At 53.1% G+C, this 18,882-nt stretch overlaps 3 protein-coding genes across 4 annotated transcripts in view; 2 read left to right on the top strand and 1 right to left on the bottom strand.

The window, feature by feature from the left end:
• The window catches only part of Syp (synaptophysin), a 14,076-nt gene extending 9,429 nt beyond the window's left edge, over window positions 1–4,647 (top strand). Inside the window, exons 7-8 of the mRNA XM_010606315.2 lie at window positions 484–808; window positions 3,200–4,647. Coding sequence (XP_010604617.2) covers window positions 484–804 — 321 coding nt within the window. The 3' untranslated portion in view covers window positions 805–808; window positions 3,200–4,647. The remainder of the gene's footprint in view (window positions 1–483; window positions 809–3,199) is intronic.
• Window positions 4,648–6,675: 2,028 nt separating this feature from the next.
• Prickle3 (prickle planar cell polarity protein 3) lies at window positions 6,676–16,645 on the top strand. 2 transcript variants are annotated; one of them, XM_010606317.2, is made up of 9 exons: window positions 6,676–6,936; window positions 8,307–8,392; window positions 9,273–9,456; window positions 11,502–11,615; window positions 12,668–12,805; window positions 13,557–13,760; window positions 13,852–14,038; window positions 14,710–15,009; window positions 15,553–16,645. In XM_010606317.2, exons 1-9 carry the CDS (start codon window positions 6,895–6,897, stop codon window positions 16,143–16,145), a joined length of 1,848 nt encoding a protein of 615 aa, XP_010604619.1. In that variant the 5' UTR covers window positions 6,676–6,894; the 3' UTR covers window positions 16,146–16,645. The 2 variants fall into 2 exon arrangements, with proteins under 2 accessions (XP_010604619.1, XP_019060404.1); XM_019204859.2 differs by lacking the exon at window positions 6,676–6,936 and having other exon boundaries at window positions 8,206–8,392; window positions 9,277–9,456.
• Window positions 16,469–18,882, bottom strand: part of Plp2 (proteolipid protein 2) — an 8,307-nt gene continuing 5,893 nt past the window's right edge. Inside the window, exons 2-5 of the mRNA XM_010606316.3 lie at window positions 17,748–17,900; window positions 17,557–17,652; window positions 16,968–17,058; window positions 16,469–16,772 (exon numbers count right to left, since the gene is read on the bottom strand). Of these exons, the coding sequence (XP_010604618.1) occupies window positions 16,750–16,772; window positions 16,968–17,058; window positions 17,557–17,652; window positions 17,748–17,900 (363 nt within the window). The 3' untranslated portion in view covers window positions 16,469–16,749. The remainder of the gene's footprint in view (window positions 16,773–16,967; window positions 17,059–17,556; window positions 17,653–17,747; window positions 17,901–18,882) is intronic.

Raw genomic sequence — 18,882 nt, 5'->3', positions numbered from 1 at the left:
TACTTCCTGCCCCACAATGGAATTTTAAGTGAACTAATAACATCTAAAAGTGCCTCGAAGAGGGTGTGACACAGAGTAAAATGTACATAAAATGTTTTGTGATTTTAAACTTTTATAAAGTTACATTTATATACTATATGTTATATATATGCATTTATGTTTGTATATACACACACGTATATACATGCATTTGTTAGTATATTTAGTACACATGTATGTTTATATTTTAGGATACATTACAAATTTACTGTATTTTATACATGTACAAACATATATATAAACACTTGTGCATGTAATACCAATACAGCTCAATACCCCCAGGAATTTGCATTTTAACACGCACCCCCAAGGTGATTTTCTGCACTTTGAGGTCCACGGACTCCCACAGATTCATGCCCTACTCTCGCGCCCTTGGCCTTGACGTCCCCTGGGGCCGTCAGGGCAATGGGCAGGGGAAGATAGCCTCGCCTTGTCTCCCTGCAGGTGTTCGGCTTCCTGAACCTTGTGCTCTGGGTCGGCAATCTATGGTTCGTATTCAAGGAGACAGGCTGGGCCGCTCCATTCCTGCGTGCACCTCCTGGCGCCCCCGAGAAGCAACCGGCACCCGGGGACGCCTATGGCGATGCAGGCTATGGGCAGGGCCCTGGCGGGTATGGGCCCCAGGACTCCTACGGGCCCCAGGGCGGATACCAGCCCGACTACGGGCAGCCAGCTGGCGGCGGTGGCTACGGGCCCCAGGGCGACTATGGGCAGCAAGGCTACGGCCCACAGGGTGCGCCCACCTCTTTCTCCAATCAGATGTAATCTGGTGAGTGATCGGCAGGTGATGTAACCAACTAGGGTACATGAAAAGAAATAGGCGCATCAGTGAACCAATAAGAGTCAGGAATGGATGGGACTAGGACATTTGTGAACTAGTAAGGACCAATGTTTAAAGGAACCAATGGAAAGCCAGAGCTACAAGCTAAAAATTCAGAACCTAGCCAACGAGTGGAGGACAGGAAAGAGGCGCCTCATGATGGGCAGAATAAGGAACCAATGGGAAGAAGGGAGAAGGAAGGCATAGGGCGAGAAGAAGCGGGTAAGCAGTGAAAAGAGACAACAGCAACAGGACTTGCGCAATGGAGACGCATCAAAGCAGCGCGGAAGGGAAGAGGAGGTGGGTCTTAGAAGTGACTGATAAACCAACAGTGGATAAGGCCAATAGACAATAAAGATAGCCGGAGATTTAGCTCAGTGGTTCCGCTGCCTGCCTCGCAAGCACAAGGTGCCAAATTCATCCCCGGTACCCCCCCCAAAAAAAAAACCCTACCTGACAGCGAAGGTAAATGGCTGAGTCTTGAAGGTCAGACGAGCTTCCCGAAGCCGGAGAGGTGGTAGATTTGCCACCACTCCCCAACCCACAGGGTGACAGCGGTGGTGTGCAATTTCAAAGAAGGAAAGGGTCGGAGCAGAGAGTCTGGGAAAGCCTTTCTGTCTATCCTTCTTGCTGGGCCTTACACTCCCGGGAGACTGAGGCTGGAGGATCGCAAATGCGAGCCCAGCCTGGGTAACTTAGTGATTTAGCAAGACCCTATTTTAATTTTTTTTTTAAGGGCTAGGGATGGGGATGGGGATGTAATTCCGTGGCACTATGCCTGCCTGGCAAATGCAAAGTCCTGAGTTTAATCTCAGGTACCAAAGGGGGGGGTAGGACTAAGGATGTAGCTCAGTGAGAAGGCCCTGGGTTCAACCACACACACACACACACACACACATCAGTCACAGTGGAGTTTACACATGAGATTTCCCCCAAATAGGAAAGGGGAAGATGAAGAGAAACAGCAAGGGGAGATGAGTCAGGCAGTTTCTGGCACCAGGTTAGCCAGGACAGGAAGGGCAGGAAATGTGTTTAAGCATCCCACGCCTAATCAAAATACCCATCACACTCACACACACCAAGGTCTTTCCCTGGCCAGCTCCCTTTCATTCTTTGGGTCACTTGCTCAGGGAGTACTTGCCTGACTACCCCGTCTAAAATAAATCCCTTTAGTATCTTTTTCATAGTACCCTGTACTTTTCCATATCACAGTCTCACCCATCTGTTTATTCAGTGTCTCTTCCACCAGACTCTGGGATGTAACCATGACTTATGCTGTACACAAATCACTTAGAGCACTTTTTTTTTCCTTGCACTTGTGAGGCAGGCGGCAGAACCACTGAGCTAAATCCCCAGCCGGAGCACTCTTACTACTGAGAAACATTTGCCAGGGATTTAGCTCAGTGGTTCCGCCGCCTGCCTCACAAGCACAAGGACCCGAGTTTGACCCCCGGTACAGGAAAAAAAAAAAAAACCGAGAAACATTTTGTTGAGTCACATGAGACATTGTAATCTCTGCTCAAAATCATCCCATGGCCAGGGGGTGGGGGGGTGTGCGTCACCACTTGAGAGGCTGAAGCAGGAAGATCACCTCAAGTTCAAGGCTAGCCTGGGCTACATAGTGAGACCCTATCTCAAAAAACCAAAAACAATCAAATCATCTCATGACTTACATCTCATCCAGACAAAGCTGCAGTCCTTACTACTTGGTCCTCAAGGCCCTGTGTGACCTTTCTGACATTACCTATGACTCTCTCCCTTGCTTGCTCCACTTTGTTTAGCCCATTTCATTATCATCTTATATTACACTAGAAAATTCAAGTAGACATCATGTTCACTATGAGATGTCCATCTCTGTCTGCTACAACGTGAGCCTCACAAAGATAGGGACCTTTGTTTTGCTCAATATAGTCTCTTTTTGTTTGTTTTTTATTTATTTCGTTTTGTTTTTTGAGACGGGCTCTCACTATGTAGCCCAGGCTGGCCTTGAACTCGCAGTGATCCTCCTGCCTCAGCCTCCTGAGTGCTGGGATCACAGGCATATGCCACCATGTCCGGTTCAATATAATTTCTTACTAATAGCTAGAACAGTACCAGTTAATAGATATTTGGGAGGTGGGACCGTAATCACTTTGGTGCCTAACCCAGTTGTGGGGGAGGTCAAGAATATCTTGCGAGTGAGGACAGCTGGGATGAAGCCGACTTCAGGGCTTTGAAGGAAGAAGGAAAAAGAGATGGCAGAAAATAAAGCCAGAGCAAAGATAAAGCAGCCCAGGCCTTCCCCAAGGGCATCACCTGTGCCTGGACCTCTTCTCCTTTCTGTGTCTTTTGTCTCTACAGGTCAGTGCAGCCCTGAAGAACCCCTGGGTGGGCAAGATCTCAAGAGAAGTACTGCCCCCCCTCTTGCCCCTGTACCCTAGGTCTCCACCCCTCAAGCCAGGAGACCCTAACTGTCTTTGCTGTTTATATATATATATAATATATATTATATATATAAATATCTATTTATCTGTCTGAGCCCTGCCCTCACCCATTTCCTTCATGCACTAGGGGCCCGGTCTTAAGTGGGATCCTCCCTTACCCCCACCTCTTCCTCTGCATCCCTCAGCCCCTCTCTGTTCCTGGTCCTGTTCCTTGAGGTTAAGGGGCTCTGGAAGGGGGACAGGGAGGAGACAGGCCTCAGCTGTGTGGGGAAGGCTGGGTGTGATTTCAGACTCTCTCTCCTTTTCCCTCCCACCTCCTAACTCTGGCCTTGGTTCCTCTAGCAAGGCCTGAACAGAGGCTGTAATAGAAAATTCAAGTCCTAGGGTAAGAGAAAGGCAGAGATCAGGACAGAGGTTTGGGGTAGAGTGGACAGCTTTGGACCCAAGGTGGTCTTGGAGGAGAGCTGTGAAATGGAGGGGGCTAGTCAACAGGGGTTGGGTTCCAGACTTGCTGGATCTGGAGTCTAAAGGAAGAGTCCGCAAGGCATTCTGGGGTGGGGCTTGGAAGGGGTTAGGGCGTGGCTCCCGAAGTAGTGGGCTTTAGGTGAGGTGGACAGTGTGCTCCAGAGTGGGCAGGTCTTGGATTGGAACTCTAATTGGAACATTCAGGAGTGAGCTTGATTATAAAAAGGATAGATCTTACTTGGGGCAAGAAGTGCGGTTTGAGAAATGGCCAAGTTCAGGATGAGGTTCTAGTGAGGCTACCAGATAGGACAGAACTTACAGTGGGGCTTGTGTGATGGTTTGGGAAGGAGTGGCCCTTCCCCAAAAGAAGCAGAGAAAAAAGTGTTTTAAAGAGGGAGTTTGGGCAATGGGCTGGGGGGTGCTGCAGGGTGAATTTGGTTAAGGGTAGGGGCAAATGTACCTGACCAAGGCTGTGGAACCATGGTGGCCTGGGAAGAGCTGAGTGATAAGGCTTGAAGGGTGAGCGGTGGGATCCAGACAGAAATGCCCCCACCCTGCCCACACCCTTGATCAGACAGCTAGGTTATCAGAGGACAGAGCCAAAGGGTCTGTGGGGCTGGCCCATCCCTCTTCCTCTTCCCCTGCCCCCTCCCTCCCTCCACACCTCCACCCATCCAGGGGTGGTCGGAAGCCTGGTCTGGAGCCCCTATCCTGCACCCTCTGCTGTGTCTGTGATGTCAGTAGTGCCTGTGATCGTGTGTTGCCATTTTGTCTGGCTGTGGCCCCTTCTCCCCTCCAGACCCCCCCCTCCTGCACCCTTCGGTATTGTTTGAAGACCCCCTCCCAAGGAAGAACAAACATGAGTAATTCTCCCCAAATAAACTCCTCAACCACCTAGTCCACCTGACTCTAATTTCTTTGGGGGGGGGGCTGTTTGCTTTTGGGGTTGTTTTGTTTTGGGTACGGGGATCAAACTCAGGACCTTGTGCTTGCAAGGCTGGCATGGTGCTACTAAATCCCCCAGTCCTTCGTTTTGTTTTAGACAAGGTCTCACTATATGGTTCAGGCTGGTCTTGAACTCATTATGTAGACCAGGCTGGCCTCGATCCTCCTGCCTCAGCCTCCCAAGTGCTGGGATTACAGGCATGTGCCACCACACCTGATTTTTGTTTTTGTTTTTGTTTTCGGTTTCGGTTTTTCTTGAGACAGGGTCTCACTGGGTAGCTCAGACTGGCCTTGCACTCTCTATGTTGCCTAGGCTGCCTTGGAACTTTCAGCAATCTTCTTGCTTCAGCCTCCCAAATGCTGGGATTACTGGCATGCCCCACCACTCTCAGCCTCTAATTCTTAGTGTGTCATTCTCGAGGTCAGAAGGGGAGCAATGAGGGAGAGGAAGCTCTGAGCCTGATCTGCAGGTAACTGCCATGGATCCCACGAAGCCTTGCTTACCCGTCATTCTAAGTCACACACTGCAGAGCCCTGCTTACTGCCCCATTACCATCCACCAGATACCCAGTCTTTCTAGGGTTTGGTTCTCTGCCCCCTTAGCCAAGATACTTTCCAGCTCCTGTGAATCCCTCTCCTTAAAACCCTTGACAGGATGTGACCAGTACTGCAAGATAGAACTTTACAAGTTAGACTTTTTTTCTTGTTGAGATAAGCAATTTCTCCAAACTTTCTCCTGCTGAACATGTAACCAACACTTCCTCCCCTCAGCCTAAAATAAGTGACAGGATATACAGATGTGAGTAAAGGTTCCTTCCCACAAGAAAGAGGAATGAACCAAAGATAGCTGGAGTGGTAAGGCAGGTGTGGGTGTCTCCATTGTCTCGCTGTGCTCCCCTCTGTCACTCGGTATAAGACCTTGTCCACCTGTACTAGGTGAGATGGTGATTCGAGGCAAATGGCCTCCTCCATCTCCTTAGCGCTAGCTTTGAGTAAATCCTTTTTCTTTTTTACCAAAATACATGGCCTCTTTGGTCAACGACAAGCAAAGGAACCTAAGCATCTGAACCTGAGTGGCCGGTAACAGGGAGACTCCACAGCGAGACCGCACCTTACCCAACCCCCTCATCTTCAGATCCTGCTGTCTGGCCTTTTCCTCGCCTCCGCCCAGGCTGGAAACTGCAAGACCGGCTGGGTTGGAGGTGGGAGGTGGGGTGGCGGCTCTCTTCCTTTGTCAATATATTCATTCCCTTTCCCCTCTCCCGGACTCCTCCCTGGGACCAGAGGGGCGAGTAGTGACAGGGATGTGTGTAATAGTGGGGGGAGAGCTCCCCGGCGCCCACGATGAAAGGCCGGCTTGGCCGCCGCCGCCTCCTGCCTAATTAAAGACCCCGGCCGGCCGGCCCGGCGCCCGAGTTCTGACTGCGCCCGCGGGGTCCCCTCCTCCTAGCTGAAGCCGGCGAGCGGGAAGGAAGGATTCCCAGCTCTGAACCGATCTTAGAGAGAGGAAAATGAGGGCGGGGGAGGGAAAGCAGACCAAGATCCCAATCTCTGCACTTAGGGGCACAACACCTAAGCTTGGGAGGAGCGAGGAAGAGGGCCTTGGAACCCCTCCACAGAAGTCTCAAATAGTCCTGGCTCTGAAAAGGGACTAGGGAGGGTCTAGCTGTCTGGTGAGAGTCATGGAAAACCAGCTGGTGGAATAAAGTGGAGGGCCATTCTTGAAACATGTATCTGGGGAAAGATTGTGAGGCCCTCACTAGTGGAGAAGGACTAGAGATGGCTCTAACCCTTGCCCCAAATAAGCATCCAAGATGAATCCACACAAAGCGTCAATATACCCCTTGCCGTCCCCTCCAAGTCCCCCACCCACCCGCACACCCACTCCCAACACCTCCTCCACCGCAGCCTTAGAGCCCTAGAGGATACGTGGCACTGGCGTGTTGAGATTCAAGAGGTCCTGCCTCTGGAACGCCCCGCTCCGGCCGGGCGGAGAGAGTGGGGCACTCCTAGCAGCTCACCTTTAGGCAGGGGTGCCACCCGGAGAGCACAGGCCCAGGGGCGGGCTCTACGGAACGCGCTCCTCCCACGCGGGTGTCAGGTTTACGGAACACAGCTCCCTGGCCGGACGCACGGTGGCCTGGCGGCCGCCAGAACCCCCTTCACCTCTCCCGGCCTGACTTGACCCTGTCTGGACGCGCCATGTTCGCTCGTGGATCCCGGAGGCGCCGCTCCGGGCGTGTGGTGAGCGCTAATCGGGGCAGGTGGGGATCAAGGGTAAACTGAGGTCCGGGCGAGCGGACGGGGTACTCGGATGGCAAGGAGGAGGGTCACAGGCCGGGGAATCCCCATCCCCAGCTTTCCCTGGCCTGAACGCTGGCTGCTGGAGGTGTAAGGTTGAAGCCTTAAAGGTTGAAGGTTATATGGTGGCCCGTGCTCCCTAATCACCTCTGGGAACGTTTGTTTGTGTTTGTTTGTGACAGGATCTCTTAGGTAGTTCAGGCTGGCCTTGAACTCACTATGTAACCCAGGCTGGCCTTGAACGCAAGGTAATTCTCCTGCCTCAGCCACAGGAGTGCAGGGATTACAGGCGTGCATCACCACCATGCCTGGCTTCCCAGCACACTTTATCAACACCCTTGAGACCTATGGACTCCCTTTTCCTGTGAATTATGGGAGGGGGTTCTAAGGGCCAAGAATGAGTCGAGTTGAGCAGGGACCTCCTCAGTTTCTGAGGCAAGGGACCTCCATATCTTGGAAGAATATAGTGTGAGCGGAGGGGGTCCTACGATCCTGGGGTGCCCCAATGCTTATGGTTGAGGCACTAGGATTTGGGTAACAGGTCTTCCAAGTTTCCACCCGAGCCTGGGAGGCTTTGACTTCTTAGATAGGCGGGAATTTTTCTTTGAAGGGGGTCTTTGACCAGCAAATGTAGGGTCTGGGTTTTGGTGTTCCAGAGAAGTGAATAGTCCTAGGATATGAGAATAAATGCCAAGGTTTCTTGTTGTAGAGGTTTCTGAATGGAGTAGAGGCCTCCTAAGATCCTGGGGGAGGATCTCTGGTTCTTTAGGTAAGAGGGAATGAAGCTAGGGCTTCGGGGAGGGGTTGTTGGGCTCCTGAAGGGACAAGCGGGGTTCTTGTGGTGATCTCTAGGAAGAATGGGATCTCAGACTTCTACCCATGGCTATCGTGTGCTGCTGGCATCACCGGTGGCGGTGGGACCACGATGAGGCCTGGGAGGGGATACCTAGATTAGGGACTCCGCTCTGGCGGTGAACTCTGATTCTGGAGGTGTTTGAGCCCGGAGAAATTGAAGGTTGGTGAGAGGTGTCCAAGGCTAGGGGGAGAGGGGAGCAGCCCAGACAGGGCAATTACTTGAAAGGGGCGATGTGGGGAGGTGGCCTCAGATGCCCCTCCTCCGGCTTGGTTGTGGTCCGTCCCCACCCCCACCCCCCGCACTCCAGGCGCTGTCACAGCCTGCCCGGCGCTGCCCTGGTAGGACAGGCCCCAGCCTGTGGTCGCGGGCCTGGGAGGGGAGGAGCAGGCGTTGACTTCTCCCTGCTCCGGCCCCTTCCTCGGCCCTGTGTCTGTGTGTCGGCCCCCACCCACTACAGCCTCCAGAAGCAGAGGACCCAGACCGGGGCCAGCCCTGCAACTCCTGCAGAGAGCAGTGCCCGGGCTTCCTGCTGCACGGTTGGAGGTAAGAGACCCTCCCGAGGACCCACCTTTGTCAGAGCCCCGCCCTCGGGAGAAACGCCTGGAGGCTCAGGCCACGCCCCTAGGCCCGAGCTGGGGGAAAGACCTCCACCGGAAAAAGGAGCCTCAAACTCTCCTGCAGAACCTCGCCCCCTGACGCTTTCCCTAGAGTTCAGTTGACCGGAGAGCGCCACCCACTACAGAGCCCGGCCCCCAATTGTCCTCCCAAGCTGGAGTCCCATCCTAGGGAATCCTCTTTCCTGGGCCTTACAGCACCCTGGTGCTCCTCCCCTCAGCGTCCTTCTTAGGCTCAGAACTCTTCACCCAGGCCCAGTGTCCTATTCCTACTGGATACCAGCACCCAGAGGCTCTTAAAAGACCACAGAGAGCCCACGATCCCACAGGATCACCACCCCCGACACCCAAGCAAGTTCAGAGGCTTGACAGCTTCCCTACAAAGCACCAAGCCTTTCCTGAGGGGAAGCTCCAAGATTTAACTCCATACTCCGTCCCGGAGTTCCACCCCTCTTGGCCCGCTGCCCAGAGTCTGAACCAAGTCCCTAAGCTGGAAGGAAGGTTAGGGGAAATCCTCAGGGACCCACAGTCCCACCTCTTCAGATCCCGCAGCCCCGGCTCCCAGGCCACACCCCCAGTTCCCCCGGCCCCTGTTTTACAGCTCTGCCTTCCCTTGGAAGCGGAGCCCCTCACAGCCAGTGCCCTGTTCCCCACGGCCTGGCCAGAGACCCACAGCCAGACCTCGGTTCAGCCCCACTGTCAGCCCCAGCCCAGGTGCAGAGCCCTGTAATCTGTGTGTCCCTCTGAGGGATCTGGGTGGGTCGGGAGAAGCAACTCCTTAGTAATTGACCTACCCTCTCCCCCGGAAGAAAGATCTGCCAACACTGCAAATGCCCAAGGGAGGAGCACGCGGTGCACACCGTGCCTGTGGATCTGGAACGCATCATGTGTCGGCTCATCTCGGACTTCCAGCGCCACTCCATCTCCGACGACGACTCAGGCTGTGCATCCGAAGAGTATGCCTGGGTGCCCCCGGGCCTTAAGCCCGAGCAGGTGACCAGAGGCCAGCCACTATATAGTGAGACCTTGTGTCAAAAACCAAAACAGATAGCCAAATCCATGTATGCTCAAGTCCCTTGTATAAAATGGTGTAATTCTCCCTCTTGCTCTCTCTCTCCCCCTCTCCCTCTGTCTTTCCCTCTGTCTTTCCCTCTCTCTCTCTCTCTCTCTCTCTCTCTCTCTCTCTTGAGGCAGAGTCCCACTATATAGCCCAGCCTGAGCCTTAAACTCCATGTAGCTCGGGCTGACTCAAATATGCAGTCCTCCGGCCTCAGCCTTGTAAGTACTGGGATGATATGTGTGTGCTGCCACACCCCTATCCTATATGCTTTAACTCTTCTCTGGATTACTTAAAATACCTAATACAGTGAAAATGCTATGTAATAGTTATAGCATATTGTTTATGGAACGATGACAAAAATCTGTACATATTCAGTTCCAATGCAATTTTTCATATTTTTATTTGAAGTTGGTTGAGACTATGATATGGAACTCAGCGATTAAGAAGGCTGACTGTATGTCAGATGGTTTAAGGGCTATGGTACAAAAAAGCAGGGAAGAAAACAGGCATGGCAGCCCGCCTGTAATCCCAGCACTTGGAGGCAGAGGCAGGAAGATCACTGTGAGTTCAAGGCTAGCCTGGGCTACATAGTGAGCTCAAAACCAGCCAGAACTACATAAGAAGACCCTATGTCAAAAAAGAAATAATAATAAAATAAATAAATAAAACGGCAAGGAAGGGACGAAGGGAGAGAGAGGCAGAGACAAAGGCTGGAATTGTACAGTGCCCAGATAAGCGTCTGTGCGGATGGCCTGTCTGAGCTGCCCTGCAGGAGGTGATATCTGCCAGATATCTAAGGTTAGAATGATCCAGGCAGGTGAGTAGCAATGCCAAGGCCCAGAGGGAGGCGTGTGCTTGTCACAGATGCGTGAAGAATAGTGAGGAGACCGGCACAACTCCAGCAGTGTGACGGGGGAGCAGTTGGAAATGAGGTCAGAGAGGTGGCAGGGCCATGGAGAGGACCTTGACACAGAGTGAAGGCGAGGTCACATGAGGGATGTGAGCAGAGCAGGGAAGTGATGTGTTCTGTGATTTAACAGGCTCTCTGACTGCTGTATCAGCCTGTAGGAAAGAGGGAGGGAACCGAGAGAAGAGTGAGGAAGAGGCTACGGCAGTGGTCCAGGTGCCTGGTGATGACGCAGGCTTCGGTGTAGTTGGCTCGTTGTGGAGAACAGAGAGATAGATACATAGGAGGGCGTGATCAGCTGGATCCAGGACTATCACAGTCAAGTTGAATGAAGGCTGAAACCTACCAATGATTTTCACAATATAAACAACCTCGGGGGCTCAACAGCTTTGGGGTGGGAGAAGCTTGGTTGGAGCAGGGTTGAGAGAGAAGGGGAGGACAGGAGGTTCAGTGCACATGAGTGCTCACAGCTCTATGTGGAATTTTTCTGTAAAGGGAAGGAGAAAAGTGGAGCGGGGCAGAAGGGCCGAGGAGGGTCAAGACATAAGGAAAGCTGGGCACAGTTGCACAAGCCTCAAGAGGCCTAGGCAGGAGGCTCATAAGTGAGTTCCAGGCCAGCCTGGACAATTAATGGAGAGTCTCAAAACAATAAAAAGTGCCAGAGACGAACCTGGTGTGGTGACACACACCTGTAAGCCCAGCACTCAGGGAGGCTAGGGCAGGAGCATTGCAAGTTAAGGCCAGCCTGGGCAACTTAGCAACTTAGTGAGACCCTTTCTCAAAATAAAAATTTTGGGAAAAAAAGAAAAAGGAAAAAAAAAAAAGGGCCGGGGATATAGCTCAGTGTACAGAGCCTAAGCTCTAGTACCAGGGGGAAAAAAACCAAAACAAGGAAATAAGAAGACATGGTGGAACACTCAACATGTTTGCGAGCTTTAGGAAGGAGGGAAAGGAGTCAGGAGAAGTTCCCTTCTAATGACTTGACTTTTCTGAGAAACAGAGACACATCTTGCCACATCCCAACTCACCCCTAATCTCAGTTGTTTTCTCCCACCCACTATGTCCTCCCAGGTATACCAGTTTTTCAGCTGCCTTCCAGAGGACAAGGTCCCCTATGTCAACAGTCCTGGGGAGAAATACAGGATCAAGCAACTGCTGCACCAGCTGCCTCCACATGACAGTGAGGTGAGGAGAGAAGACAAGAAGGGCCTGAGGGAGGCTGAGGCTGGAGGATCACAGGTTCAAGTCACACCTCGGCTACTTAGCAAGACCCAGCCCCCCAAAATAAAAAAAGGTTGCCAGGTATTGTGGAACACCCCTGTAATCCCAGCTCTCGGGAGGCTGAGGCAGAAGGATCACCATGAGTTCAAGGCCAGCCTGGAGGACATATCTCAAAAAAAATATTTTTGCCAACACTGGTGGCGCACGCCTATAATCCCAGCACTTGGGAGGCTAAAGCAGGAGGATCACTGTGAGTTCAAGACCAGCCTGGGCTACACAGTGAGTTCCAGGACAATCTCAACTACATAGTGAGACCCTGTGTCAAAAAAAACAAAAAACAAAAAAAAAATTTTTTTAGACGGGCATGGTGGCATACGCCTGTAATCCCAGCACTTTGGAGGCTGAGGCAGGAGGATCGCCATGAGTTCGAGACCAGCCTGGGCTACATAGTGAGTTCCAGGTCAGTCTCAACTACATAGTGAGACCCTGTCTCAAAAAAAAAAAACAAAGAATTTTTTTTTTTGTAAAAAGTAAATTAAGGAGCTGGGCTAATGGTGCTTGCCTGCAATTCCAGCACTCTAGGAAACTAAGGCAGGAGCACCAAAAATATGAGCCCCGCCTGGACAACTTAGCATGACCTTGTCTTAAAATTTTAAAAGGACGAGGAAGAAGAAAGAAAAAAATAATAAAAGGACTAGGGATGCATCTCAGTGCAAAGGCCCTGGGTTCCACGCTCAGTACCACAAAAGAAGGACAGGAAGGTATGCCAGGTACAGATCACAAATACAAAGCAACTAGAGAGAAATTGGCAGGTCAGAGAAACAAAAGTGAGCTGAACTGAGGTGAGAGTTCTGGACAGCCAGGGGGCCATCAGGTGCCATTCCTTGACAAAACCATATCTGGGTGTTAGAAGAGGTGAGGGGCAGGTATTTCATGCAGGAGGCACCACCCTGTACAAAGGCCTAGAAGTAAACCTTGGGAGTGGGTGAAATCAAGAAGACCCCTGTTCCCCCCAGGCCCAGTACTGCACGGCATTGGAAGAAGAGGAGAAAAAAGAACTTAGAGCCTTCAGCCAGCAGCGGAAGCGGGAGAATCTGGGGCGTGGCACCGTGCGCATCTTCCCAGTGACCATCACTGGGGCCATCTGTGAGGAGGTGAGCGCTAAGGGCCTCTGAGGTAAAGCCCCAGGCTTGGGGAGCCCAGGCCCGCCACTTAAGACCCAGGCTTCCTCTGGTGGACTGGCTGTGTATGTAACACCCCCTAGTGGATAGGACCTGTTCCTCGGATCTTAATTATGGGGCAGTTTGTCTCAAAGGAAGCCTGCATGTCTTCTCTGTGGTTTCCTCCCTCCACGCAGTAGAGTCCCAGCATGGGCTCTCTGGTCATTTTGTGGTCAGGACTTGTCCTTAAGAACTGACCCACAAGCTGGAGGTGTGACTTAATGGTAAACTGCCTGCTTAGCATGTGCAAGGCCCTGGATTCCATCCCCAAAAACAAAAAAGCAAAAGTGACCCGCAGCAGCAGCCTGTCTTCAGAGCTGAGTGATGGGTGGAGTTTGTCTGCAAGTGCGTAGTGGGAAGGTTCTGTCCTTAGAACACTGTTGGAACACATCGTGGCTGAGGTCCTGCTGGGTGGTGACTGTGTCTATGGCTCCCCACTGGGGCCGGCCAGCCTTTATGTCTGCTTTATCCCACTATGGAGGTGGCTTACCTTTAAGGCCACCCACGATGGGTAGGACCTGTCTCTATGGTTTCTCCCATGACTATGGCCAATGTCCAGCCAAAGGTACCCTAAGGTGGGGCCCGTCACAAAGGTTCACCATGAGGAAGACCCTCATGTGAAATACCTGGCTGACCCCATCAACCTGCTCTTGGTGATGGTGACCGTCTCCCTGTCATTTGGCAGTGTGGGAAGCAGATCAGAGGTGGGGACATTGCAGTGTTTGCAAGTCGTGCAGGCCTGGGGGCCTGTTGGCACCCACAGTGCTTTGTGTGCACCACATGCCGGGAGCTGCTCGTTGACCTCATCTACTTCTATCATGCTGGCAAGGTCTACTGCGGGCGTCACCATGCTGAACGCCTGCGCCCACGCTGCCAAGCCTGTGATGAGGTTTGCTCCCCCTGCCCAGGGGTGGGAGTGGAGGGTAGGCAGGGCCAGGGTCTGGCCCTTCTGACAGCCGTAGATGGCCTGCACCCTCCAGATCATCTTCTCCCCTGAGTGCACGGAGGCTGAGGGCCGGCACTGGCACATGGGTCACTTCTGCTGCTTTGAGTGTGAAGCTTCACTAGGAGGACAGCGATATGTCATGCGTCAGAGCCGCCCCCACTGCTGCACCTGCTACGAGGCCCGCCACGCCGAGTACTGTGACAGCTGTGGGGAGCACATCGGTGGGTGAACGCGATGGGACTGGATGGAGGGGTGCATGGACAGCGGGGCTACAGTCACACCCCACAGGAGCCCTCCTGTCCTCTGGGCCCCGTCTCGCACTATGCTCTACCTTTGCAGTCTAGTCCCAGCTCCAGAAGCCTGTGCCCTTCACTGCAAGTCTCACTTCCGTCTATGCCAGTCTTTGTAAACCCCACCCACACCTTAGGCCACCACTCCACACATCTACCCACCCACCAAGCTGTTGACCTACGTGCTATTCTTCATCAGCTTAGGTTAGGTCCCACCTTCAGTGATACCATAAACCCTGCCCCTACCACCCAGGCCTCTTCTTCAAGTCCAGCCTTCCCCTCACCTTCCACCTTTAATGTCTAAGCCTGGCCCACATCTTAGAGTCCAATGCTCACCTTCACTCCCAGAGGAGGACCCCTGGGAAAGAAAGGGAGGAGGGAGAGGGAGACATTTACCAGCCAATCTCCAGAAGGGGATGAGGAATCATGGGGTGAGGACCAAACCCCAAGTTTCCTGCTTTCTCCAGAGATGAGCCCCATTCCAGAAGGGGGAAGCAAATTAGGGTACCCTGCCTCAGATTCCTCACTTCTGCCTATGAAAGGCGCCATTCAGTCTGTCTGGCGCTCCCGCCTCAATTTACCCTCCGTGTTGGTCCCTGCAGGTCTGGACCAGGGCCAGATGGCTTACGAGGGCCAGCACTGGCATGCCTCAGACCACTGCTTCTGCTGCAGTCGCTGTGGTCGAGCCCTGCTGGGCCGCCCCTTTCTGCCCCGCCATGGCCTAATCTTCTGCTCTCGAGCTTGCAGTCTTGGGTCAGAGCCCAAGGTCCCAGGCCCGGGCCGCCGTAGCTGGAGCGCAGGCATTGTCACTCCCCCACTCACAGCCTCCACAGCCTCTTTCACTGCTTCAGAGGGGGCACCAGAGACGGCCACCAAAAGCACCTGCGCGGAGGCAGGGCCAGGTGAGACACATGCCCCCTCCACACGGACCCTTCACTCTCGAAGCAGGCCCCACCTCCTTCTCCACTCTATTCAAGGCCTACTCTGCAGTCCAAACTACATCTGCCCTCTGTGACTCCTGGTCTGCCTGCCACCTTCCCCACACAGGGCCCTACCCTTCCATCAACTTGCCCTGCCAGAGCCGTTTCCCTTTTCATTCAGTCCGCCCAACCTCCTCCCATTCTGTCGAAAACCAAATCAGCTCCAGCTCATGCAGCCCCTTCCATCCAAACCACTTCCCCATTCCCAGGCCACGCCCTATGTATCGACCCTGCCTGGGTGCTTTTGCCTCACTTCCTATCTCTCCGACCTATATCCTGCTCCAGGCCTCAAAAACTCCCAGCTCCGCACCTCCCTGCCAGTCTCTGACACCTGCCACCGCTGCAACTAGTCCTAGTTGGGGGAAAGCAAGCCTTTCCTCAGGTCTCCTTGCAGGAGAGGGCAGCTCAGGGGAGCAGATACAGGGAGTCCCAGTCCGTCACTCCTCTCTTCTTTCCCGGCTGCAGGCCCCGAGGAGCCCTCTCACTTTCTGAGAGGGGCCCCCCACCGCCACTCCATGCCAGAGCTGGGGCTCCGCAGTGCTCCAGAGCTGCCCTTCACGTCTCCTGGGCAACCTGACCTGCACCAGGAAGATGGTGCCTTTGGTCGCCAGAGCGCCCCTCGTGTCAGCTTCCGAGACCCGCTGGTGTCTGAGGGAGGCCCACGGCGGACCCTGAGCGCACCCCCAGCCCAGCGCCGCAGGCCCCGCAGTCCTCCACCCAGGGCCCCCAACCGTCCTCGGCATCGCAGGCATCACCACCACCACCACCACCACCATCGTCATCATCACTCTGGCAGACATGGCCGCCATCAGTGTGACTTGGCATCAGGGTCAGACTCAGGATCTTGCTCCAGCTCACTCTCCAGTCCCAGCTCTGAGTCCTCCGAGGATGATGGCTTCTTCCTAGGGGAACGGATCCCACTGCCCCCACACCTGCGCAGGCCCAGGACCCCTCAGGACACTGCATCTGAGACCAACTCCACAGCCCTGCAGCTCCCTGGGGACTCTCAGCTAGGGATACCTCGCCAGGCCCGGGACAAGAACTGTATTGTGGCTTGAAAGCAGACAATCCCAGAGGGGGCTCCATTCTCTGGTCTGCACATGACAACACACACCAGAAACGAAGTCATAAATCCCCTTCCTTCCTCCCTCTTTCCTGTTTGTATTACTGAAGTAATTTAATGTGTTGTAAAACAGGCCTTGCTTCTTTGCCTCCTGGCTCCAGCTGCCCCCCTCCCCCCAAACTTCCCCTCCTGATGCGTGAGATTTATCCACAATTGATCAGAGGATTAATTTATTCATTATCATAGATTTTAGCAATCTGTTTATTTTCCACTCCAAAGAACCACCCTCTACACTGAGGAGGTCATTCCAGTGGGTCACCAGTGGAGCTTACACTCTGAAATTAGAGGCACCCCCTCCCTTTCTGTAACTTAGGAGCGGGTGTGGGTCCACAAAAAACTGATGTCTCCTTTGGGATGCTGCAGAAGGGAGACCTGGCCACACCCATAGAGGTGACCACACCCAGGAGGGTTGCTTGGCAAGCTGGAAGACAAAATTCTCCCAATAAAGGCACTTTTACCTCAATAGGGGGCTGGGAGTGTTGTGGGGATGGGGAGGAGTTTTCTCAGTGGAGGAGTTATTTGCAGGGTGCAGAGTTCACCTACACCGGGCCATCTGTAGGGTCTGCAGAAGGAAAAGAAAGCATCGACTCAATATATACCCATTTTACAGACAAGAATGCTGAGGCTTATGGTATGTATAGGTACAAAAGCTATAAGTACCAGTAAGGGACGGCATTGGCATTCATACCTTTCTTTGGGAGATCCCTTCTTTCCTTTTGCATTCTGCTCTCTCAACAATACACATACACACACTTACCAGTGGGGGCTGCTGTATGTCTTTGCTGTCGAAGAGGGAAGGTGAAATAAGCATCATAGCCAAAAAGCAGTGTAGCAATTAGGCCCAGTACCTGGGGGGTGCAGACAGAAATGAAGGGGGTAGATTAAGTGGTTGGCCCATTCCACCTCTTATGTCCATAGCCACCAACTCTAGGGACCAGCCCATGCAGGACGGTGACTCCAACCCCCGACTGCAAAGCCTGAGAGGTGCTAGAAGAGGCCAGGAGGCTAGATTCTGCCCCACCCTACCCCCTAGTACCTCTCAAACAAGGCAGTCACATGGTAGCCCCACATGGAGAAAGCACACCACACTACAGTTGTGACAAAGTTGTGGCAGATGCCACCCTAGTGTGTTTCCAAAGGTCCTGTGTCTGACAAGGGACACTCTTTATAGCAAATGATCTTGGGAGATAAAACTATGGCAGGAAGCCAGACTTCCTGACAGGACCTAAGAGCAAGTGTGGCCTGCTACGGCTCATATGCTTTCTGCCAGAAGCAGAGGCAGAAACAGCCCCAGGATCCTCCAACCCTTCTCCCATGTAGTTTGGAGCTGTCACCACAGCCTTTACCCCTGCGATGATTTTGGCAGTGTTTCCTTTCTCCACAAGGACAAAAATGGAGGTGATCAGGTAGAGGATCGCCGCTATGAGGGTTCGGAAGAAATCCTGTGAGGTATTGGGAGAAGAGTGAGTCAGATTCCAGGGTTCCCTGCACAATCCCAACTGCCCAGGTCCCTGCGCATTGCTGGCTCCCTTCTCACACTCCAGGGCCAGTTGATGAACGGCATCTTGGTATGCAGGTCACACATGTAGATGACAAAGAAGACAGCAGCAAGGATCATCTCAATCACCGACAGGGAGGAGTACCCTGATGTCGAGGCACTGAAGCAAATTAGAATCACCAGGCACAGTATCTGAAAGGGTGACAATGGGAAGGGAGCCTCCATCAGCTCCCAGGACTGAGGGCACTGGATTAAATTGGGAGAGGGGATTCTGAAACTCAGATGGCTACCAGGAAAAAAAAAAATGAAAACCACTTCTCAGAGCGAGGGGTCTGGCTCAGTGATCTGAGTACTTGCCAGAAAGAGCAAGGACACAAGTTTGCTGCCCACCACTGGGGGGGGGGGACTTTTCAAATGGCTACTAGGACTGGGAAAATGACACACAGTAATTGCTAAACACAGCACTTTTTTTGTGTGCTATTGTGCTCCGAGCATTGTTCTAAGAACTTTACGAGTACTGATTCACTTAGGCAACACAATAACCTAATTTCACAGAAAAAAAGTGAGTAAGAAAGGCTAAGTGGCTGGGCATGGCACATGCCTGTGATCCCAGCACTTTGGAGGCTGAGGCAGGAGGATCCCTGAAACTTTGAGGTTGGCGTGGCCTACGTAATGAATTCAAGGCCAGCCTGAACTACAAATCCAGAACCTGTCTCCAAAACACAAAAATACAAACAAAAGAAAGAATGAAAAAGAAAAAAGAAAGGGTAAATGGCTTGCCCATGGCCACCCAGCAAGGCACAGAGCTGGGGTCCTCGGTTGCCCCTTTCCCTTGTAGGATCCTGGCGGCCAGAAGGGCGTGGCTCTGCCATGTGTTTGGTGAGCACCACAGGCCGATGAGGCTTCGAAGCCTTGAGGGGGCGGGACGTGTGGTTCCCCCAGCAACCCCTCGGGGAAGCGGTGAGAGTCACACAGGAGGGACTGGACTCGTTAAAGGCGCCGCACCCCTTTTACAAGTGACTCAAAGGTGGCGCCCACTTTCAGGGAGGCGGGCAAACAAAGTTCCCCAGCCATCCGAAGAGCTAAGGGTCTTCTGCTCGGTCCCAAAAGGGCAAGGAAGAACTGACGGAGGGTGGGGCGCCCTACCCTGCGGGACTAGGGCGCCGGGCCCCAC

Source organism: Fukomys damarensis, unplaced genomic scaffold (assembly GCF_012274545.1).
Source record: "Fukomys damarensis isolate Sample0158 unplaced genomic scaffold, DMR_v1.0_HiC HiC_scaffold_39, whole genome shotgun sequence".
Classification (NCBI taxonomy): Eukaryota; Metazoa; Chordata; class Mammalia; order Rodentia; family Bathyergidae; genus Fukomys; species Fukomys damarensis.
Note: the sequence above shows the minus strand (reverse complement) of the source record. Positions and strands in the feature narration are given on the sequence as shown.